This window comes from Triticum aestivum, chromosome 3B (genome assembly GCF_018294505.1).
Source record: "Triticum aestivum cultivar Chinese Spring chromosome 3B, IWGSC CS RefSeq v2.1, whole genome shotgun sequence".
Taxonomy (NCBI): Eukaryota; Viridiplantae; Streptophyta; class Magnoliopsida; order Poales; family Poaceae; genus Triticum; species Triticum aestivum.
In genome coordinates, this window is record NC_057801.1 from 692,471,342 (window position 1) to 692,494,358 (window position 23,017).

At 46.4% G+C, this 23,017-nt stretch overlaps 1 protein-coding gene across 2 annotated transcripts; it reads left to right on the forward strand.

Annotated features, from left to right (window-relative positions):
- Positions 1 to 16,780: 16,780 nt before the first annotated feature.
- Positions 16,781 to 22,504, forward strand: LOC123071793 (protein WVD2-like 7). 2 transcript variants are annotated; one of them, XM_044495376.1, is made up of 10 exons: positions 16,787 to 17,172; positions 18,567 to 18,691; positions 18,877 to 19,563; positions 19,832 to 20,341; positions 20,502 to 20,566; positions 20,659 to 20,754; positions 20,841 to 20,919; positions 21,576 to 21,665; positions 21,800 to 21,891; positions 22,049 to 22,504. In XM_044495376.1, the coding sequence occupies exons 2-10, from the start codon at positions 18,620 to 18,622 to the stop codon at positions 22,071 to 22,073; spliced, it is 1,716 nt and encodes a 571-aa protein (XP_044351311.1). In that variant the 5' UTR covers positions 16,787 to 17,172; positions 18,567 to 18,619; the 3' UTR covers positions 22,074 to 22,504. The 2 variants fall into 2 exon arrangements, with proteins under 2 accessions (XP_044351310.1, XP_044351311.1); XM_044495375.1 differs by having other exon boundaries at positions 16,781 to 17,172; positions 21,576 to 21,891.
- The last annotated feature ends 513 nt before the right edge of the window (positions 22,505 to 23,017 follow it).

Genomic DNA, 23,017 nt, shown 5'->3' on the forward strand with positions numbered 1-23,017 from the left:
AAGAAGGATGGCAAGGTGAACAAAGGTATATGTGATATACATGTTATTGATGTGTACCTTACTAGAGCTCGCGGTAGCACCTGGGTATTAGATACTGGTTCTGTTGCTAATATTTGCAACTCGAAACAGGGACTACGGATTAAGCGAACACTGGCAAAGGACGAGGTGATGATGCGCGTGGGAAATGGTTCCAAAGTCGATGTGATCGCGGTCGGCACGCTACCTCTCCATCTACCTTCGAGATTAGTATTAGACCTAAATAATTTTTATTTGGTGCCAGCGTTGAGCATGAACATTATATCTGGATCTTGTTTAATGCGAGAGGGTTATTCATTTAAATCAGAGAATAATGGTGGTTCTATTTATATGAGTAATATCTTTTATGGTCATGCACCCTTGAAGAGTGGTCTATTTTTGATGAATCTCGATAGTAATGATACACATATTCATAATGTTGAAGCCAAAAGATGCAGAGTTGATAATGATAGTGCAACTTATTTGTGGCACTGTCGTTTAGGTCATATCAATGTAAAGCGCATGAAGAAACTCCATACTGATGGACTTTTGGAACCACTTGATTATGAATCACTTGGTACTTGTGAACCGTGCCTCATGGGCAAGATGACTAAAATGTTGTTCTCCGGAACTATGGAGAGAGCAACAGATTTGTTGGAAATCATACATACAGATGTATGTGGTCCGATGAATGTTGAGGCTCGTGGCGGATATCGTTATTTTCTCACCTTCACAGATGATTTAAGCAGATATGGGTATATCTACTTAATGAAACATAAGTATGGAACATTTGAAAAGTTCAAAGAATTTCAGAGTGAAGTTGAAAATTATCGTAACAAGAAAATAAAGTTTCTACGATCTGATCGTGGAGGAGAATATTTGAGTTACGAGTTTGGCCTACATTTGAAACAATGTGGAATAGTTTCGCAACTCACGCCACCCGGAACACCACAGCATAATGGTGTATCCGAACGTCGTAATCGTACTTTACTAGATATGGTGCGATCTATGATGTCTCTTACTGATTTACCGCTATCATTTTGGGGTTATGCTTTAGAGACGGCTGCATTCACATTAAATAGGGCACCATCAAAATCCGTTGAGACAACGCCTTATGAACTTTGGTTTGGCAAGAAACCAAAGTTGTCGTTTCTTAAAATTTGGGGCTGTGATGCTTATGTGAAAAAGCTTCAACCTGATAAGCTCAAACCCAAATCGGAGAAATGTGTCTTCATAGGATACCCAAAGGAGACTGTTGGGTACACCTTCTATCACAGATCCGAAGGCAAGACATTCGTTGCTAAAAATGGATCCTTTCTAGAGAAAGAATTTCTCTCGAAAGAAGTGAGTGGGAGGAAAGTAGAACTTGGTGAGGTAACTATACCTGCTCCCTTATTGGAAAGTAGTTCATCACAGAAACCGGTTCCTGTGACATCTACACCAATTAGTGAGGAAGTTAATGATGATGATCATGGAACTTTAGATCAAGTTGTTACTGAACCTCGTAGGTCAAACAGAATAAGATCCGCACCAGAGTGGTATGGTAATCCTGTTCTGGAGGTCATGCTACTGGATCATGATGAACCTACGAACTATGAAGAAGCGATGGTGAGCCCAAATTCCGCAAAATGGCTTGAGGCCATGAAATCTGAGATGGGATCCATGTATGAGAACAAAGTATGGACTTTGGTTGACTTGCCCAATGATCGGCAACCAATTGAGAATAAATGGATCTTCAAGAAGAAGACTGACGTTGATGGTAATATTACTGTCTACAAAGCTCGACTTGTTGCAAAAGGTTTTCGACAAGTTCAAGGGATTGACTACGATGAGACCTTCTCACCCGTAGCGATGCTTAAGTCTGTCCAAATCATGTTAGCAACAGCTACATTTTATGATTATGAAATTTGGCAAATGGATGTCAAAACTGCATTCCTCAATGGATTTCTGGAAGAAGAGTTGTATATGATGCAACCGGAAGGTTTTGTCGATCCAAAGGGAGCTAACAAAGTGTGCAAGCTCCAGCGATCCATTTATGGACTGGTGCAAGCCTCTCGGAGTTGGAATAAACGCTTTGATAGTGTGATCAAAGCATTTGGTTTTATACAGACTTTTGGAGAAGCCTGTATTTACAAGAAAGTGAGTGGGAGCTCTGTAGCATTTCTAATATTATATGTGTATGACATATTACTGATTGGAAATGATATAGAATTTCTGGATAGCATAAAGGGATACTTGAATAAGAGTTTTTCAATGAAAGACCTCGATGAAGCTGCTTACATATTGGGCATTAAGATCTATAGAGATAGATCGAGACGCTTAATTGGACTTTCACAAAGCACATACCTTCACAAAGTTTTAAAGAACTTCAAAATGGATCAAGCAAAGAAAGGGTTCTTGCCTGTGTTACAAGGTGTGAAGTTGAGTAAGACTCAATGCCCGACCACTGCAGAAGATAGAGAGAAAATGAAAGATGTTCCCTATGCTTCAGCCATAGGCTCTATCATGTATGCAATGCTGTGTACTAGACCTGATGTGTGCCTTGCTATAAGTCTAGCAGGGAGGTACCAAAGTAATCCAGGAGTGGGTCACTGGGCAGCGGTCAAGAACATCCTGAAGTACCTGAAAAGGACTAAGGATATGTTTCTCGTTTATGGAGGTGACAAAGAACTCATCGTAAATGGTTACGTTGATGCAAGCTTTGACACTGATCCGGACGATTCTAAATCGCAAACCGGTATACGTGTTTACATTAAACGGTGGAGCTGTCAGTTGGTGCAGTTCTAAACAAAGCGTCGTGGCGGGATCTACATGTGAAGCGGAGTACATAGCTGCTTCGGAAGCAGCAAATGAAGGGGTCTGTATGAAGTAGTTCATATCCGATCTAGGTGTCATACCTAGTGCATCGGGTCCAATGAAAATATTTTGTGACAATACTGGAGCAATTGCCTTAGCGAAGGAATCCAGATTTCACAAGAGAACCAAGCACATCAAGAGAAGCTTCAATTCCATTCGGGATCTAGTCCAGGTGGGAGACATAGAAATTTGCAAGATACATACGGATTTGAATGTTGCAGACCCGTTGACTAAGCCTCTTCCACGAGCAAAACATGATCAACACCAAGACTCCATGGGTGTTAGAATCATTACTGTGTAATCTAGATTATTGACTCTAGTGCAAGTGGGAGACTGAAGGAAACATGCCCTAGAGGCAATAATAAAGTTATTATTTATTTCCTTATACCATGATAAATGTTTATTATTCATGCTAGAATTGTATTAACCGGAAACGTAATACATGTGTGAATACATAAACAAACAGAGTGTCACTAGTATGCCTCTACTTGAATAGCTCGTTAATCGAAGATGGTTATGTTTCCTTACCATAGACATGAGTTGTCATTTGATTATCGGGATCACATCATTAGGAGAATGATGTGATTGACTTGACCCATTCCGTTAGCATAGCACCTGATCGTTTAGTATATTGCTATTGCTTTCTTCATGACTTATACATGTTCCTATGACTATGAGATTATGCAACTCCCGTTTACCAGAGGAACACTTCGTGTGCTACCAAACGTCACAACATAACTGGGTGATTATAAAGGTGCTCTACAGGTGTCTCCAAAGGTACTTGTTGGGTTGGCGTATTTCGAGATTAGGATTTGTCACTCTGATTGTCGGAGAGGTATCTCTGGGCCCTCTCGGTAATGCACATCACTTAAGCCTTGCAAGCATTGTAACTAATGAGTTAGTTGCGAGATGATGTATTACGGAACGAGTAAAGAGACTTGTCGGTAACGAGATTGAACTAGGTATTGAGATACTGACGATCGAATCTCGAGCAAGTAACATACTGATGACAAAGGGAACAACGTATGTTGTTATGCGGTCTGACCAATAAAGATCTTCGTAGAATATGTGGGAACCAATATGAGCATCCATGTTCCGCTATTGGTTATTGACCGGAGACGTGTCTCGGTCATGTCTACATAGTTCCCGAACCCGTAGGGTCCGCACGCTTAACGTTACGATGATAGTTATATTATGAGCTTATATGTTTTGATGTACCGAAGGTTTTTCGGAGTCCCGGATGTGATCACGGACATGACAAGGAGTCTCAAAATGGTCGAGACATGAAGATTGATATATTGGAAGCCTATGTTTGGATATCGGAAGTGTTCCGGGTGAAATCGGGATTTTACCAGAGTACCGGGAGGTTACCGAACCCCCTGGGAGGTTAATGGGCCTTAGTGGGCCTTTACGGAGAAGAGGAGAGGCGGCCAGGGCTGGGCCGCGCGCTCCTTGTCGGTGTCAAAACCGGCGGATCTCGGGTAGGGGGTCCCAAGCTGTGCGTCTTAGTATCAATGGTAACATGAACACGGGATTTTACCCAGCTTCGGGCTCTCTTGATGAGATAATGCCCTACATGCTGCTTGATTGACTATAATGAGTATAGGGGTTACAAGAGTTGGTCTACCTCGAGATCATATGTTGTGGTCTAAACCCTGGAGGTATGATGAGTAATGTCATAATCTATCGACTAGCCTGGCCTCGGTTTATATAATGTACCATAGGCCTAGGGTAACAAGAGTCCTAGCCGAATACGCCGGTGGGGGAGAAGTCCTTGTCTTGATCACCAAGTCTTGTGGAATCTTCGTTGTATGCGGCAATTGTCCAAACTGGCCCATGAGAATACGGCCATGGGGGTCCTCGGCCCAATCTAACTGGTCGGGGGACGACGTGGTGAGTACCCCCTAGTCCAGGACACCATCAGTAGCCCCCTGAACTGGTCTTCAAGTTGGGGACGCTCCTTGATTCTTCCGAACTATTCTTCATCTTTAGTCGTCAGTCTTGAAAACTGGTTCAACAAATCTTCTCATCTCCGATCTTGAGGATCACGAAGTAAATCCGAAGAGTTTATATGTCAGGTATCCGAGGAGCCCCTTTAAGTTTCCTGCCTTTATCAATGCCTTGTTATTATTATGCCACACCTCAGGTTTGAAGTTATTCCCGGGCGGTAGTGTCCTCTTGCATCCGAGGTCCAATGCCGGATTGCATTCGAGGTATCTTTTGCAGCCAAGCACCAACGTCGGACCGCTTCCGAGCTCCAGCGCCGGAATGTATCCAAGCTCTAACATCGGACTGTGTCCAAGCTCCAACGCCGGACTGTATCCGAGCTCCAACGCCGGACTATACCCGAGATGTCATAGGTCATCTGGGTTCAAAAAGTTGAAGGAGTTTAGCCGAGCTTAATGCCGGAAATGCCCTCTATGGAGCCAGCCACTGGCGCCCGAGCTTAATGCCAGACTGCTTCCGAGGTGGTGCACCATCCCTGACTGCGGGCTGATTTTTTGATTGGTGTGATTTATTCTCTGCCGACATATATAGCCAGTAGCGCTCAAGGTGTGTGCGTCGGTCTAAAACCCGAGATGCACCTGAAGGAAAACATGAAACCGCTGATCCTAGTTGCCCCTGAGACTCAGGTCGATTCGCGAAATTGGCCTGATGGTCAACTCCTAGCTCGGCAGCATACGTAGGAATAGAAACGCGGTGTGCAAAGTCAACGAGACTCAGGTTGGGTGCGGCCGACCAACCTCAGGATATCTCCTCAAAAACTATATTGCACTTTAAATTTTCTACATTGGACAAGCAATGCAGTAGCCCCCGAGACACTGGTCGGGTGGCGACACCAGATCAGGGGATCGATGTACCCCTTTAATATTTGTAAATAATAAGCACGAAGCCCAGTAGTCCCCGAGCCTTAATGTGGGCACGGGTGGCCGAATTAAGGATCGATGTCCAAAGTAAAATCACAAATTATGTGTAATGATTCTATGTATCCAAGTACTTTACATCATCAATACTCGGATCCGCATTGTGCAAAACTTTGTTGACCGTCTATCGGCTTCAACCTCCTCGGCCAGTAGCTGGGGAGTGTTTGTCCCACTTTATAAAGCCTTTATGAGGGCAAAGATTTGCGGCAAACAAGGCAATCCGGCCATACGGTTTTATAAACAAAGGTACGCAGAGAGACATGTTATATTATTGTTTAACATAAGAAACATCGTCCAAAGAAAATAGTCCCGCTATCGGTTCCTTTCTTTGGGTTGTCATGCTAAGCATGATCATGAAACCTCAGCTCCAATCAATGTGGGAGGAAAATACTAAGGATTTAGTTCGGGAAAATCTTCCAAACTCTGTGGTCTAGATGAACCCAAATTTTCACTTCCATTGCGACTGTTTATAATCTGAAAGTGGCCCATCGTCGGCTTCTACCCCCTTGTAGATGCTATGCAGGGTGTTTCCGAAATAACAAAACAACCCTTAGCCGACGTCTCGGTGCCCGAAGGCGGTTGTGTTGGCGGGAACGATGCAATCAGATATGCGGGCTTTATGACTTTCACTTAGTCATGGGAGCTTAAAGTTGGGAGGCCAGCAAGTAGCCCCCCGCTTAGTGTTCGGCGACAGCCTAGGTCAAGCCGTAAACACTTCGGACAATGTTATGAATGGCCCGTCATTTAATATAGTCATCAGATTGCTGACCAGTTTATGCTTTATTGTGACAGTTAGTTTTCGGCTTTCTCCACCGAGGTGCTTAACCATGCGAGCTGGAATCACAATCGCAGTGGTTCTCCTTTTGCACACCTAACCAAACAAAGCGGAATGTAGGAGGCAAGCACAGGAGCCGGGCAACCCAACTATTGACCGAAGACACAATTTGAAACCGATGCATATATAGCAATATCCGAGAATTTTTGCCGAATCTCTAAAGGTGTCCGACGTTGCACGGCGAGACTTATGCGGAAAACACACAAATGGTTGAAAAGTGCCATAGGATTGGAAAACTAAAAAATGTCAGTAAAAACTCGATGTCCAAACTAGATTAATTGTTCGGTGCCAATCAGAAAATTGGTCTTAGAGAAAAAATTGTGCTTCTGTCGTGCTTTAACATGACACATCTTATCTCAAGACTTCAAGCAGGTCAGCCTACAGCTTCAACCTCCTATCCCGAAGGTGGATGAGAGAGAAATCGGGCAATTGACCACACTTGAGTCGAAAAAGGAGTGATAGAAAAAAAACTTTGCAACGACTAGGAAGAAGAACACTTATTATAAAACAGCTCATATAAATTTAAGAGCCCCCAAGTGACTTGGGTAAAAAGAATTTTATGGTGTTTCCGATAACTAGGCGATCAGGCCATAAGGCTGTAACAGACAAAGCACGTTCAGGGAACTTATGCTATATTACTAACGAAGTGTAAGAAGCATCTTCGAAGAAAATAGTACCCCCACCGATACCTTTCTTCGGTTGCTCATTGTTATTATGAGACTTGTGCAATAGATTTTTTGTACTCATGAGTTCCGTTGTGTGCCGACCATGATTGAAAACAATAAGAGCGCTAGCTTTCGGCTTCACCCAGTCTGAGGTCAGAGCTCGGAAGAACCGGTCGTGATAATCGCAGAGGTGCTCCCTTTACTCCCTAGCCAAACAATCGGGAATGTAGGGGTAAGCACAGGAGCCAGGCAACCCAGCTTGCAAATCACTTAGGTCAATATGGTGCATACACGAACAAGGAACGAAGCCATACAAGTATAATCATATGTAAGAGGAAAAGCTCCAGCAAGGGAGCCCCCAATTAAACGGGGTATTTGAATATGTGTGTCACAAACAAAGTTATGACAAGGAGTTTTTTTGCAAACAATTTTTTGCCAAAAAAAGTTATAATGCTTGGTCGAGCCGAACAAAAATTTAAACTGGAAGTTTTTGAGCATAAGAGCGACTTAGCTGGTTAATGTGTTCGGCATTAATGACGCGGTCTGAGCTTGATGCGCGACAAGGTTCTAGCCTCTCAGGCTGGTCCCCAGGTGGCCGAGCCGAGAGTTCGGCACTCCGAGAAGATGAGGCCCTCAGTCCAACCGCGATAATGGAGCAGGTCGGCACGCCAAGGCGACAACACAATTCGGTTGAAGTAGGCGACAGCGCGGCTCAGTCTGAGTCAATTGGCTGCATAGAAAAAATAGTGCAAACCAAAAAGTAATGACAAATAAAGATTATATATATATATATATATATATATATATAGGGAAAATCCATCCTACCACCCGGTGGTAGTTACCCCACATGTCTCATATACTACCATGTGGTACTATATATACTATTTTATTATTTTAAATATGTTCATATAATATATCTAAGATATTTCAAAGCAAGTTACATGAAAAAATTGCATATGAGCCCATAGTTTTTTTTATATTTATGAAATACGTACATATTTATACATAAAAAGAGCATACTCAAAAAATGGTACATACTATCTAAAAATTAGTATATATACTACCTAATCATTATTATATACTACATACTACACGTACATACTCTCGGTTTCGACAGATACTACATACAACATACAAAACGCAAGTGATGGTAACTACCACTGCTTGTAGGAAACATTTGTCCTATATATATATATATATATATATATATATATATATATATATATATATATATATATATATATATATAATTCTTCTACTTGTTTAATACAAGTGAAGTAAATAATGAGAGAGATATGGCCTGAGCGTCGAGGTCAATGTCGGTGCAGGGCGTGATGTGGTAAAGGCGTGGCAAAGCCCGAATTCACAGGTCGGTCCAAGTTCCAGATACGGCGTTCGCCGAACTATGTACGAAAACTGACCGAACCACCACACGACCGTCGTTAATGCGGCCACCATTTGATAGGCCTGTGTATAGATGATGAAACAAAGCAGAGTAATAATTTCTTGAGAAAAATAAACCCAAACAAGCAAAAATTGTCGGGATTAATAGCACCTGGTTTATTTGTTGTAGCGGTCCGAAGAAAGGCTACTCCCAAAATTAGGACTCGATCCGCACACCCATTGCCTGATGGGTGATGAAGCGAAGGCATGACGATGCCGACAAAGGCTGGCTCGCCGAGGCAAAGCCCGTGGTCCAGCTAATGTAATGAAGTTGGTCGCCGGTGACGCCGGAGTCTCCGAGGTAAGTTGATGAAGGGATGACGAATCCCTCAGTCCAGGCAAGGAGACGGATCAAGTCGGTGAGGAGATGTGTCAGCCGAGGTGTTGAAGTAGTTCGGCGTGATGGACATCGGCTCGATGAAGAAACAGTTCGGCCATGCCAATGCAGGTCGTAGCTTGTGACGTGATCAATGCTGGCTTGAAGAAGTGACCGTGCGGCGATGCCGGTGTGCCCGCTCCGTGTAATCCATGGGGCGGTGATGTTGGTGACGATTTATCCTTCGCGATGCCGAACTATTATTCGGCCGGCCGAGATGACGATCCGAAGAAGCTGAGCTCGGCTCAACAAAGCGACGATGTGTCTAGCGCAGGTCGGCCGTCGTGGAGTGGGTCGGTTTGACACCGGCGCGATGGTGAAGATCGTATTGTAAAAATACTTTTAATAATAATGGGATGTGTTTGAGAATAAAACACAATACCCCATACGAAAACGTCCTTCAAAAAGGATGTCCGAAATCCCGTTCATAAAGAAGATGAACTTGGGTCAGATTCGTTCTCGCGCAGAAAACAGATCTGAAAAGTGGTGCACTAATCGGAAGGTTTCCGGAGTTTAGACGGTCGGATCGAGCCGAATTTTTGGCAGGTGGTAGATATGGGAATTCTGCAGCCGATCAACGGTTGGATCTTCCAAAGGACGTTCGAGCTAGATGCTGGACACCCCGCTCCAAACTCGTCTGGATTCTCGTCCAGATTCAACAGGGCTCCCGTATATCGGAGATTGCCGGAGATTCCTCCATCGGAACTCGAAGAAATTTTTTGCAGGGTTGTTGTAGACTTAATTTTGCATAATTCCACCGAAGCAATCATCTAGGCGACACTCGAGGAGGCGGTGGCGGCGGATATGATTTTGCTGTCCAGAAAAACAACACGGTCGCTCGAGGAGAATGTTGATGTTGAGCCCCCGAGCTCCATGAATGACTCCTCCATGATCTTGACAGAGATCGGAGTTGATGTTAATGAAAGCCCTCATCCGAACATGACGATCGGAGGTAGCGCGCAGCCCTCGGTCAAGCCAAGGTGACCAGTCGACCTGGTGACGAAGAAACTGATGTCGCAGTTGACCTGTAGTCGAGCCATTGATCCTTTCGCCGATCACACAGCGGAACTCTCAATGAAAGCACCAATGTCGGTGTCAAAACTGGCGGATCTCGAGTAGGGGGTCCCAAGTTGTGCGTCTTAGTATCAATGGTAACATGAACACGGGATTTTACCCAGCTTCGGGCTCTCTTGATGAGATAATACCCTACATGCTACTTGATTGACTATAATGAGTATAGGGGTTACAAGAGTTGATCTACCTCGAGATCATATGTTGTGGTCTAAACCCTGGAGGTATGATGAGTAATGTCATAATCTATCGACTAGCCTGGCCTCGGTTTATATAATGTACCATAGGCCTAGGGTAACAAGAGTCCTAGCCGAATACGCCGGTGGGGGAGGAGTCCTTGTCTTGATCACCAAGTCTTGTGGAATCTTCCTTGTATGCGGCAACTGTCCGAACTGGCCCATGAGTATATGGCCATGGGAGTCCTCGGCCCAATCTAACTGATTGGGGACGACGTGGTGAGTACCCCCTAGTCCAGGACACCGTCACCCCTCCCCCCTAGTCCGAATAGGACAAGGAGAGGGGGGCGGCGCCCCCCTTCCTTCCTCTCTCCCCCCTCTTTCCCCCCTCCCAAGTCCTAATCCAACTAGGAAAGGGGGGAGTCCTCGCCTCTCCCCTTGGCCGGCTGCACCCCCCTTGCTCCTTTATATACGGGGGTAGGGGGCACCCCAGAGACACAACAATTGATCGTTTGATCTTTTAGCCGTGTGCGGTGCCCCCCTCCACCATAGTCCACCTCGATAATACTGTAGCGGTGCTTAGGCGAAGCCCCGCTTCGGTAGAACATCATCATCGTCACCACGCCGTCGTGCTGACGAAACTCTCCCTCAACACTCGGCTGGATCAGAGTTCGAGGGACGTCGTCGAGCTAAACGTGTGCTGAACTCGGAGGTTTCGTACGTTCGGTACTTGATCGGTCAGATCGTGAAGACGTATGACTACATCAACCAGGTTGTGCTAACGCTTTCGCTTACGGTCTACAAGGGTATGTAGACAACACTCTCCCCTCTCGTTGCTATGCATCACCATGATCTTGCGTGTGCGTAGGAATTTTTTTGAAATTACTACATTCCCCAACACCTCTGAGATAGGCGCTTGCCGCAGAAGACCCGTCAATATGTCCGGCTGTATATCGGATAGTCCGGGGCTTTTGTTGTTGGTCTCTCTAGGAGCCGAACACCCCGGAACTCGGGCGACCGAAGAGTCACCTTCTGGCCTTGTCCTCCTTTGCAGATCCGGAGAGATCCTCTGGGACGACACCTCGGGGTCATCCGCCTCATGGGGGCGGGGAAGTGTGAGGAGGCGTTTCGCTCTCCATCATCTCCGGAAGAAGATCCCCCGAGGACGAAGATTGTTGAGGGAGGCTATAGGCCGAACTGCAAAACGTGCATTTCAGATATTACCCTCACAAACAAGAAAAGAACGGGGTATGCTTATCAAACACATTTGTTCACTTACGGTTTGGCTAAAGGCTGGCCCCCTTGTGGGCACAGTGCAGCAATATCGCCTCCCGAATCTGGGCCCCCTGATAGGGATTTCCTCCCTCGCTTGGAGGCCTCTGGCTTCAGGCCTTCGGGGACGGCTCTCTTCTTCACATGGAGGGAGGGAATGTTAGATTCTACTCCCTGTTCATCCTCCGACACGGGAGTTCCGATTTCCCAGGATACGGTGCGTGACGTACCTTCGGTATGAAGGCCAGTTTTGACCTCCCCACTCCTCTCCTTTTCTTCCCTCAACGGCACTTGATAAGGTGCCGGAGCCAGCATCCTGGTTAACACTGGATCCGCTGAGTTTTCAGGAAGAGGGGCCGAACACCTAATCATCTCCGCCTTCTTTATCCAGCCCTGGCCGAGCATGGTTTTCTCAGAATATTGTTATGGGAAACTTAAACTAAAAATGTGTTCAGAAATTGAGTGTTTACCGAGGAATCCGGGTGGTTGCAGTCGAGGCCTGCATCCTCTGTGGTGTTCGGACGCCTTTTTCATGACCCAAAGAATAATTTATACATCCCTTTGAGTGTTGTGCCGAAGAAGCGCTGAATATTTCGCTGTCCTTCTGGATTGAACTCCCACATGCAGAGAGGTCGACGCTGGCACGGCAGGACCCGACAGACTAACATAACTTGGATTACCTTGATGAGATCGATGTCCTTCTTAATAAGGTCTCGAATGCGGCTTTGCGGTATTTGCGCTTCATCTAGTGATCCCCAATCCATCCCCTTGTTGATCCACAATGCAAGTTGTGGCGGAGGGCCGGATCGGAAGGCGGGTGAAGCCGCCCACTTTGTACCACGAGGTTCCATGATATAAAACCACTCCCGTTGCCATAGGTCGGAAGCTTCGGTGAAGGAACCCTTTGGCCAGGTAATGTCGGCTAACTTGCTTATTATAGCACCTCCGCACTCCACGTGTCTCCCGTCTATTATCTTCGGCTTTACATTGAAGGTCTTGAGCCATAAGCCAAAGTGTGGAGAGATACGGAGGAAGGCCTCACACACGATAATGAATGATGAGATGTGAAGGAAGGAGTCCGGGGCTAGATCATGGAAATCTAGTCCGTAGTAAAAGATGAGCCCTCGAACAAAGGGATGAAGGGAGAAACCTAGCCCCCAGAGGAAGTGAGGGATAAATACGACCCTCTCATTGGGTCTAGGAGTAGGGATAACCTGCCCTTGTGCAGGAAGCGGGTCTCGGCCTCCTTATAAAGATGACGAATATCAAACGTCCCCTACGTGGCCTTAAAACATGCATATTCCCAAGGAATCATACCAACGGGACGGTTGGGTTACGCACGCCCGTGTTGATGAGAATCCCGCAATAAGGGGACACGATCTCCACTTCGACAAGACGTGCCAATAAAATCGCCTTGCAAAGCGTGGAGCAGCAGGTTGGAAAAATGATTTGAAATAATGGCCGAGCGATGACGTAATGTCATGTTGCAAAAGCTGCCAGCAGATTGGACTCGTGAAATATTATGCTCTCCATGGTGGTATATGGAATTTGTTTTGCAGAGCCAGACACGATTCTTATGTTGAAGATCTGCTTTGGAGTATTCGGAGAAGGAACCCGCCTTGCAATGCCGAAGACAATCGCGCCAGACTCATCATCATTGAAGCCTAGTTCAGGGGCTACTGAGGGAGTCCTTGATTAAGGGGTCCTCGGACAGCCGGACTATATACATGTGCCGGACTGTTGGGCTATGAAGATACAAGATAGAAGACTTCGTCCCGTGTCCGGATGAGACTCTCCTTTGTGTGGAAAGCAAGCTTGGCGATTTGGATATGAAGATTCCTTTCTCTATAACCGACTCTATGTAACCCTAGCCCCTCCAGTGTCTATATAAACCGGAGGGTTTAGTCCATAGGACGAGAACAACCATAATCATAGGCTACCTTCTAGGGTTTAGCCTTTACGATCTCGTGGTAGATCAACTCTTGTAATACTCATATCATCAAGATCAACCAAGCAGGAAGTAGGGTATTACCTCCATAAGGGCCCGAACCTGGGTAAACATTGTGTCCCCCGCCTCCTGTTACCATTAGCCTTAGACGCACAGTTCGGGACCCCCTACCCGAGATCCGCCAGATTTGACACCGACATCAGCGCCTCCACATCCACCCAGCAATGCCGCCCACTCCCACGTCGCCCGTCATCGTCGTATTGCCGCCGGGAGGCCGACTGCTTCTCACCCCCTCGCCCCCAGCCACCCCCGACCAAGAAGCCGCCCCGCCGCCCAGCCATATCCTCACCGGCATGCTCATCGGACGCCGGCGGGGAAGCTAGATGGTCCGTGTGCACCGCGACTTCCTTCGTCGGCCGTCTCCTTCGTCATCGCCCGCAAGTTGTTCGACAGTTTGCCAAGGTACAAAATGGACTCCACTGACGAGTTCTTTTTTCACAATTTCCTTTGCGACTCCGATGATTCGTCGTCCGATGACGAGGAGGAGATATTGGTTGCCGTGTTGGTCCATCACCACCTCAACAACCAGCGGCCGTTGTTCCGTGGCTCCATTCTGGGCCACCTTCCGGCGTTGAATCACAATCGAGAGAGCGGGCATTTCCTTCTTTGGAAGGACTACTTTGATACAACAAATCCGTTGTTCAAACAAATCCGTTGTTCAAACATCAAAACTTCCGCCGCCGTTTATGTATGAGTAGGCATCTTTTCAACCGCATTAGAGAGGGGGTGGTCGGCTATGATGACTATTTCGAGTGCAAAGTGGATGCCGTTGGCAAGATTGGTTTTTCCTCCTATCAAAAATGCACTACCGCCAGCCGAATGCTTGCATATGGAGTGCCCGGTGATCTCATTGACGAGTATGTCCGTATGAGCGAGTCTATTTGCCTAGAGTCCCTGTATAAGTTCTACAAGGCTGTTATTGCTGTGTTTGGCCCTGAGTACTTGAGAGAGCCGACTGCTGAAGATACAGCCCGTTTGTTGGCGATGAATGCCAGCAGGGGCTTCCCAGGGATTCTTGATAGCATAGACTGCATGCATTGGGAGTGGAAGAACCGCCCTTCTGCTTGGCAAGGGCAGTATAAGGGCCATATCAGGGCTTGCACTATCATACTAGAGGTCGTGTCGTCTCAAGATCTCTGTATCTGGCACTCTTTCTTTGGAATGGCCGGATCACACAATGATATCAACGTGCTTCAGCGCTCGCCGGTGTTTGCTAGGCTTGCCGAAGGCAACAACCCACTGGTGAACCTTACTGTCAACGACCACAACTACGACAAAGGATACTACCTGGGTGATGGTATCTATCCTCAGTGGACCACTATTGTCAAGACAATACTCAACCCTGTCGGAGAGAAGAGGAAAATATTTTCCCAAGAGCAAGAGAGTGCTAGGAAGGATGTCGAGCGTGCCTTTGGTGTTTTGCAATCTCGATGGGGCATCGCTCGGTATCCTGCTAATACCTGGAGCACGCAGAAACTATGGGAGGTGATGACTACTTGTGTGATTATGCATAATATGATCGTAGAAGACGAGCGCCCGGAACGTCTGTACGATCAAGGGTTTTAGTTTCAGTGTGAGAATGTTGTGCCTGAGCATAGAGGAGCGGCAACGTTTGAACAATTCACCAAATTTCATCAAGACATGCGTGATTGGGAAATTCACGTGCAACTGTAAAATAATTTGGTTGAGCATATGTGGGCTCATGTTGGCAACCAATAAATGTATCTTCTTTTATTCGTTTGCAAAACTATGTGAGATATTTTTATTTTTAATCGGCTTGTAATAACTATGCTATTTTATTCGGTCCAAACTATGTTATTTGATTCAAACTACGCAAATTCATGCAAGATAGGGGGGGGGGGGGCAGCCGGCCACGCCAGCACATATGGGTCGGCGCGTTGGGCGCGCTGCCAACCCATATCTAAAACAGGGCGGACGCCGGATGGGAGGCCAACCCAAACAGACAAAAGCAGACGAAATTGCCGTCCGTTCGGGTCGCCTCAGGGCATCACCAACGCGAGGCGCTTGTTCATGCGACTGGAGAGTAAATTAAAAATATTTTTATGCATAAGCGCATGCTTAGCGTCCCTACCTCCAATGCTTTATACGTAGGTATTCACTCAGGTCTAAGCCAGTTTACACGACGAAAAACTTGAAGCGCCCGATGAAACATCTGGCATCGACGCTAGCAATATTTCCAGGATCGGGTGGGAATCGCCCAAAACAGTCAGGATTCTCACATGGCATTGGTCCTTAGCGCCTGCATTGTAGGTGCTCTCATTGGAGTCGCTCCAAGTGATCATGAACATCCAATGAGGATAAAGCCTGCGTTGACGGTTGACGCCTACCTTAACTTACCACCGACGCAGGAGAAATGCGGCCGAGAGAGATATCGAGAGTGGAAGGACGAAGCAAGTACCGGGATGGACCGAGTGGCCCACGGGATGGGAAACAGACAAACCCCCGAAATGGGCAGGGAGAAAAATGCTGCTGCCGATGACGACGGAGGAAGCCTCTCAAAAGTTTTCTGCTCGTCACCACGCCATGCATCCCCATCCCAACTGTGATGTGATCCAATAATTTGGAGCAACCCCTCTTGCTCTTGGTCTTATCCTCCACCAACCTGCCTTGGCCTACCCTCGCTAGCCGAGCCTCAACCTCTGGAGGTTCGACCCAAAATTTGCAATCCATCCACGCATAACTAAAAATTCATGAGCACCGAAACAGTTTCCACTTTCCACGACGGCGCGCCGGAGAAGAACACACGTACCCCACCACGACTCGACCGCTGCATCCGGGCCCACTGTCAAGGACGCGCACGGTACTAGGAGCAAGTACAATAGAGCTGAGTCAGCTGGCTATAAGAAATAAACTAGTATATTCTTGCTTAGTTGGAGGAAAGAGAAAAAGAGAGAGAAGGGAAGCGGGCTCTTGGTGAAGAGTCAGCTCTAGCACGTGCTCCTAGACACTTTGTGAGAGTGAAAGGTGGGTCATATAATAAAAAAATAGTACACTCTTCTAATCAACTATTGTACATATTAGCTATAAGATGCGCTATAAATGACATGCCAATGACTTATAGCCAGCAGTTGGCTATACTATTAACCATGCTCTAATAGAAGAAGCACCCGCCGCTTCGTTCTCCTCTGTCAAACGAAACGACAGTACACACCCAAGCCAGCCGGTGCGTGCATGTGTAGTTACGCGAGGAATCAATCGAGGTAATTATACCCCGCGCGCGGCCTAATCAAAGCCCAAATTTAAGAGCCATTGCTGCACGCAACGCAGCACGCCATACCTTTGCCATACCCTGCGTCCTCTGTGTTCGTCTTCTCCTCCTCCCGTGGCACCGCAACCGCAGTGGTAGTGCTACAGTGCCAAGCGGCGGGCGGGCGTGCGGGCTTCTCGTGGCCTCGACGCCTCGTGTCGTCTGATCTGAGCGAGTAGAGCAAGGGGGCGGCAGCACGGAGGGGATTCCCATCGCGCGCGGGGGTCGCTGGCTGCTTCCTCGCTCGAAGCGCCGGGCGTCAGGTAATGGAGGATTTCAGTCCCCCTCCCACGGTCTCTGCAGTTGTTCTTGGGCGATTTTTAGTTGCCAGGGCGGCGACAGTTTTCTTGCGGCAAAATTCTCTGCAATGCCGCGGGGTTTTCCTGGATGTATTCCTTGCTCAAGCCCGTCTTGCTATCTTCGCCCAGGGATTATCTTGTGCACTTCCTCTGCTTTGCTTGGTTGGGCGGCGAGCGGAGTGAATTTCCTGCAAATTTGTTGCTTCCTCTGCTGATTTCTCGCCCTTCGCACGGTCCTTTCGTTTCTTTCCGTGCGTGTTTTTTTAGGAGAAGTTGAATTGCGCATTTGCAGCTTTTCCAGGGGGGGACGGGGCGGTGGTGGTTCGATCCGGTTCTTGTGTTCCGCCAAAAAGTCCACTCTCTTTTCAGTTCAGCGCAGCTTTTGCCGCTCTTCAAAAGTGATAATTTTTTTTTCTCAGTTCCTCTATCTTTTGGCCTTCTCTTCCTTTTCCACGGTAAGTTGAATTTTAGTACTCCTTCGTTTTATGATAGTATAAGTCGATTTGCATTTTGGTGCAAAGTACTCCCAACTTTTTCAATTCGCCAAACGGCAATTATGTTCTTCAAGTCTCTTTACTGTTCCCATAGACCGGAAATTGCGCGCGGAGTACTGCAGATGCAATTTTCGGGCCTTTTCCCCTTCGCCCCGTATTCCAAAAATCTTTTTTCTCGGGTGGAAATTTACTTCATGGACAGGCCCGAATTGGCCTTTCTCTGAATTCTCGGAATCCTAAGAGATTTCCGTATCTTTCTTTTACTTGGCCTCTGCAACTGCAACTGGTTTGGGTAGTTGGCATGTGAGATGTGAGCGAATAATGGCACGAGCTGGGTTGTTGAGAAGAGGAGTAGTGTCTCTGCCTGCATATGATTCTGGGTCGAGGGATTCAACTGCAGCTCGGAAGGTGGGAATTTTATTTGTGTGCGGAATCTTGACCCCAAAGGAAAGGATTGGTGTTGGAACATGCGCTAAAGGTGGTTGCTTGGAGCATAATTGACCTGCTGAATTAATTTACTACTGCTTGGTTAGCTTCCACTGATGGAAATTCTCCATTCCAAGCCACTACTGATGCTGGATTCTGGCCTCTTCAGAAAGTAACACTAGATGTCTCTTCGTCTTCGGTTTTGAGTTCTTACTTGAGCTGCAAAATGTTTCTGAACACCTGTTTTTGTGTCCTTGTTCGCGGTGTTAGATGAGCGTTGGTGTGTTCTTAATCTTAGTTTGCAATATTTTTCCTTGTAGATACAAAACGTCCACGTCTAGCAGGCTTTATTATTCATATTTTTAGTTGTTAGCATATCACAGCGTGTTTCAGTTATGTTATATCATGCTTTAATTATAACGAATTTCACTTTTGCAGGGTTTACCAACAAAACTTTACCCAGCTATGATGAATTAGCCGGAGAATAATCGATGGCGACTGAGGTCGATCAAACTTTTTTTGCGTGGTCACAAGGAGAAACAACTGACCTGGGTGTTTCTGAAGTAAGTTTTCGGAGATATTCATACCTCGCGTAATTTGAATTATGCATACTATGTGAATCAACCAGAAACGCTGCTTTTATTCTGAATTAGTAGAAAATAACATTCCAGTTCTGTTCCTGGAAAGAGTTTTGCCCCCAGCTAGTAGACTCACCTGCTTCTCTATGTTGTTTTCTTACTTCCCTAAGGGAGTTTCTGTATCCCAGACACTCAATCATGGTTCCGTGTCCTTCGGAAGGTTTGAACTCGAGTCACTATCTTGGGAGAAGTGGTCTGTATTTAGTAATGACAAACGCCATGAAGAGTTTGTTAAGTTCAATGGTTTAGTAGCTCAGAAGAAGGCATATTTTGAAGAGTACTACAAGAAGATCAGGGAACTCAAGGCTTCACAGCAGCAAATTCAGCAAACTGAACTTACCTTGGAATACAGTGGTGATGGCAGCGATTCTAGCCAAACGGAAGATATGCCGCATGAAGAGCTTGAAACTCCCACAGGATCTGGAACAATTGTGTACGATTATGTGGAGGAAGCTGCACATGAGACCACATCTGAACAGGGCATGCAATGCTATCATGACCATGAAGATGAGGACTTCCGGAACGAACTTTCGTCATCCAATCTTGTTTCAGAAGTCAGAATTTCGCAGCAAACCGACCAGGATGGTAGAGAAAATGCTCTTGGTGATAATTCAGATTCGGCCAATGTTGAAAATGCAGGTCTTGGTCATGAAGGTATTGGAGCAGCTTATGAAAATGCAAGGGTTTCTAGAAGAAATGCCGAGAAAGACCCCAGACTTAGATATGCTTCCTTGATAATACCAAAATCGGTTAAAACCGTTGCAGGCAGCACTCTGGACCGCACATCTGTTACTAAGGTAATAACACACCAAGCTTTGGTACATCACCCTCTGAAGTCTGAATCACTGCTGCTTTTATCTTGTTACTATGACAGTACTACTTGTCTGACCTTGTAGACAGATGATATGGCATTTTATTATGGATACTCTCTCTTTAATGCACAGTGTCTATCATACTCACTTTACTGCTTTTAGCTAGCTGCACGAGGACATATTTTGTGTTTATACGCCCAAGAGCCTGAATGTTTTGGTCAAGTAATAACACATTTTTCCTGAAACATTTCAGACGCCTGGTTCAGCAAAACCTAGCATGACTACAAACCAGAAGACTAAGACGAACAATGCCCGTAGCTCGAGTGTGGCATCTCAGAAGATAACCGGCGCGACACGTACTCGCAGGATTACAGAAAAAGAAGCTCCCGGGGTTACAGGTGTCAAAAGGCCTTCCTCAGCTGCCGGGCGCGTCACTTCTATCGGAGAGAAGCATCCCATCACCAGGGCAACCGTTAAGAAGCCTGCTGATGTCTCCACCCCAGGACGCCCTTCCTCTGCCGAAAGACGCCCTGTCACCAGAGAGCGTGCACAGAAGCAAGCCGCTGTCGCCACGCCATGCCGGCCTTCCACCTCTGAAAGACGCCCCGTTGACAGAGGAAGTGCAGCAAAGCGTTCTGGTGTTGAGGGTACACGTCGGCCCTCTACAGGAGAAAGACGCTCTGTTACCAGGGATAGTGCGAGAACTCCTAGCAAGACAGCAGGATCAAGTGTGGCGCATCCAAAGGTTATGACAACCACTGTGGTATGTTCCATCCTCTTCTCTTACCACAGTGTTAACTGTTAACATAACAAACATTCATCTGATAATTATAATGTACAGAAACTCATGCGGGTTTTGCGCTTATGTTTTACGTTGGAAGCGTAATGGTGTTTGATCTCACATGGCTTGTCTCTTCATGCAGAGCACTCTCAAAAGGCCAGCCCCTCTGAATGCTACTACTAAAAGTACCAAGCCAGAGCCAAAAAGGTTAGTCCTGTCATCATGTTGACGCATTCTCTGAAGATTTGGCTTTGTCTTGTGGTTTTAATTCCGTTGCTTTTTACTGCCTCGACCAACAGCAATATCAGAGGATCGAAAGATGCTTCAACAGTGTACAGTCACTTAACTAGGCCAGCAAGAATGGACTTGCAAGTGGCCGGCAAACAAAAATCAAGGTGCAAATCTTAATTGTGTTACTGGAATGTATTATGAAGGCTGGTTTGACCCTATTTTTTCCTGACAAAAACTTCTCACTATGTAGCTCGGTAAACTTGCCAGCAAGGAAAATGCTGAGTTCCAGTGTTGGAGAAGCAACTTTTGCAAGGCTGAAAAAGAAAGAGGTAAACTGCAAAAAGGAACGTATAATAGATCACTCTCTCCTAGATTGTGCATATTGCGATACACATAGCCTGGCTCAAAACTTGCTCATGATCGATGTTGTTCCATCCGCCCTCAAAGCTTAATGTTATTCCATGATTGAGAGCTGTGAATCCTGTGAAAAATAACAAGGATGGCAGGTTCAACAACTAGTTATTACAAGTAATTGTGTGAAACCAATGTTGGGTCCTGTGCACCAAGACTATTTTAGCGCGCGAAACTTTTGTGCCCCTGTTGGAGATGCTCTAACAACTGATACAGCGGGTCCTGTTTGAATTCAGAGGGATAGTTTCTGTCTTCTGCTCATAAACCCTAGTAGTCCGGTCCGGAACTTGCTTCCAGTTGGCACATAAAACCAGAGTATTAGGTAATACCGATGAAATGCACCAGTTCTTTGTAGTGCTTACACGGTCACACCTGAACTTTGCATAGTCTAAGTTTCGAGGCAACTAAACGTTATATGATTCAAATGGGTTACTATCGTGCTGTTGACTGGCACTTACCACAATCTCTGCAATTATTCCTTCTGGCGATAATTATTACTGAAATGGGGCCATGAAGGTACTGGTCTTAGCAATTAAAATGGACTTGCTAACGATCATGATGATCCTTTGTGTAGGGCATTCCGGCGACAGGGCAATCTCGAGGATCCACATCGAAGAAAACAACTCCTTTGCAGACAGCAAACACCAAGTCCAGGGCACCAAACGTACGCCATTCCTTCGTCAGCACACTGTCCATAACCATATTGGCACTTCCCCCCACAATCCTGAGATTTCCATTTGTTCGTAGTACTATGATGTGCATCTTTATACCTGACATTTTAACCACTCGATTTTGCAGCCACCGGCACCGCCGCCTCCACCACGTCGTCCGTCGAGAACAACGAGCAAACCAACTGTCAGCGGCTCATCAGTTGGTGGAAGAAAGCCAAAGTAAGCTGCTCATCATGAACACTTTATTTTTTATCTTGGTGTTTATACTCATCATGAACACTGAAAAAGCTACCTTATGTCAACACAAGCTACTCAAACACCATCCTCTTTTACAGTCTAACTCAGGCCATCTCACCCACCCAAATGTCCAATGCAGGGCCTCGACACCACAATGGCACTGATGCAAAGGGAGCATTCAAGCTAGTAGCCTACATAAACGTGGATCTGCGGAGCGCCGCACCGTCACACGCGCATCTAAAAGCACCGCACGGGCTTTGCGTGCTATCCAATTCCTTAGTACGATGTTTCTGCATATCGATCATTTCCATCAAGCACCTCATCGATCTTCGTTCAGTTACAAGAGTATCTTGTGTAGCTCCTACATGTCTCATAAGTCATATATCACCAATAGTGAATATGTACTTAGCCTCGTCGTCCAGGGGACTTAGAACAGTGTATACTGTGTATATACATCAAATAAGTTATGTTTTAGATGATGTAAGATAAGATTAGCCTAAAGGTCGTTAAAGTAAGAAATGTGGCATGCCCAGTGAACTTTATATGTGGTATATACATATAAATTGGTCCTGAAGTCGTATGTAGGCATTTGTCATGGAAATTGCATGCATTAGTTCACGAGATATTGAAAAGGACGGCACCATAGGGCCTACCGAGACGGCCGCTGGATCATAGGACGTGCTCGGTGCTCTTTTCGTGGCCCAGATCGGTCGTACGTACGAGATTGGGGCAGGGTGCGGGCAAAAAACACATACTTGACCTGAGGACGAAGAATTATGTTTATGGGGTTCCTCTGAAAACTAGGAGCCTCCCGATAGGCGATTAGGGTTTCAGTGGAAAGGCGGCGCTCGTCGACGTCTTGTTGGCGGGACGCATCAAAACTCTGGGTCTGGAGATGGTTGCGTCTACGGATCCAAGCGGCAGTCCGAGGGGGCTGCAATCCCCGAGGACGGCGAGGGCACGGATGGAGGAGGCGATGGGAAAGTTGGACCTCACCGAGGAAGAAGCCACCCCCTTGGTGGTTGACGATCTCGATGAAGGAGTCCTGTGGAAGTGGTCAATTGCCGGCAAAGTTCTGCATCGGAAGATCTTTCATATCCAAACCATG

What these genes read in the sequence shown, in the direction of transcription:
- LOC123071793 (XM_044495375.1), top strand. Translation starts at nt 18,620, where the DNA reads ATGGCGACTGAGGTCGATCAAACTTTTTTTGCGTGGTCACAAGGAGAA. An exon ending in CTGACCTGGGTGTTTCTGAA is followed by an intron (nt 18,692 to 18,876) that starts GTAAGTTTTCGG and finishes TACTTCCCTAAG; the next exon opens with GGAGTTTCTGTATCCCAGAC. An exon ending in GCCGGCAAACAAAAATCAAG is followed by an intron (nt 20,755 to 20,840) that starts GTGCAAATCTTA and finishes CTCACTATGTAG; the next exon opens with CTCGGTAAACTTGCCAGCAA.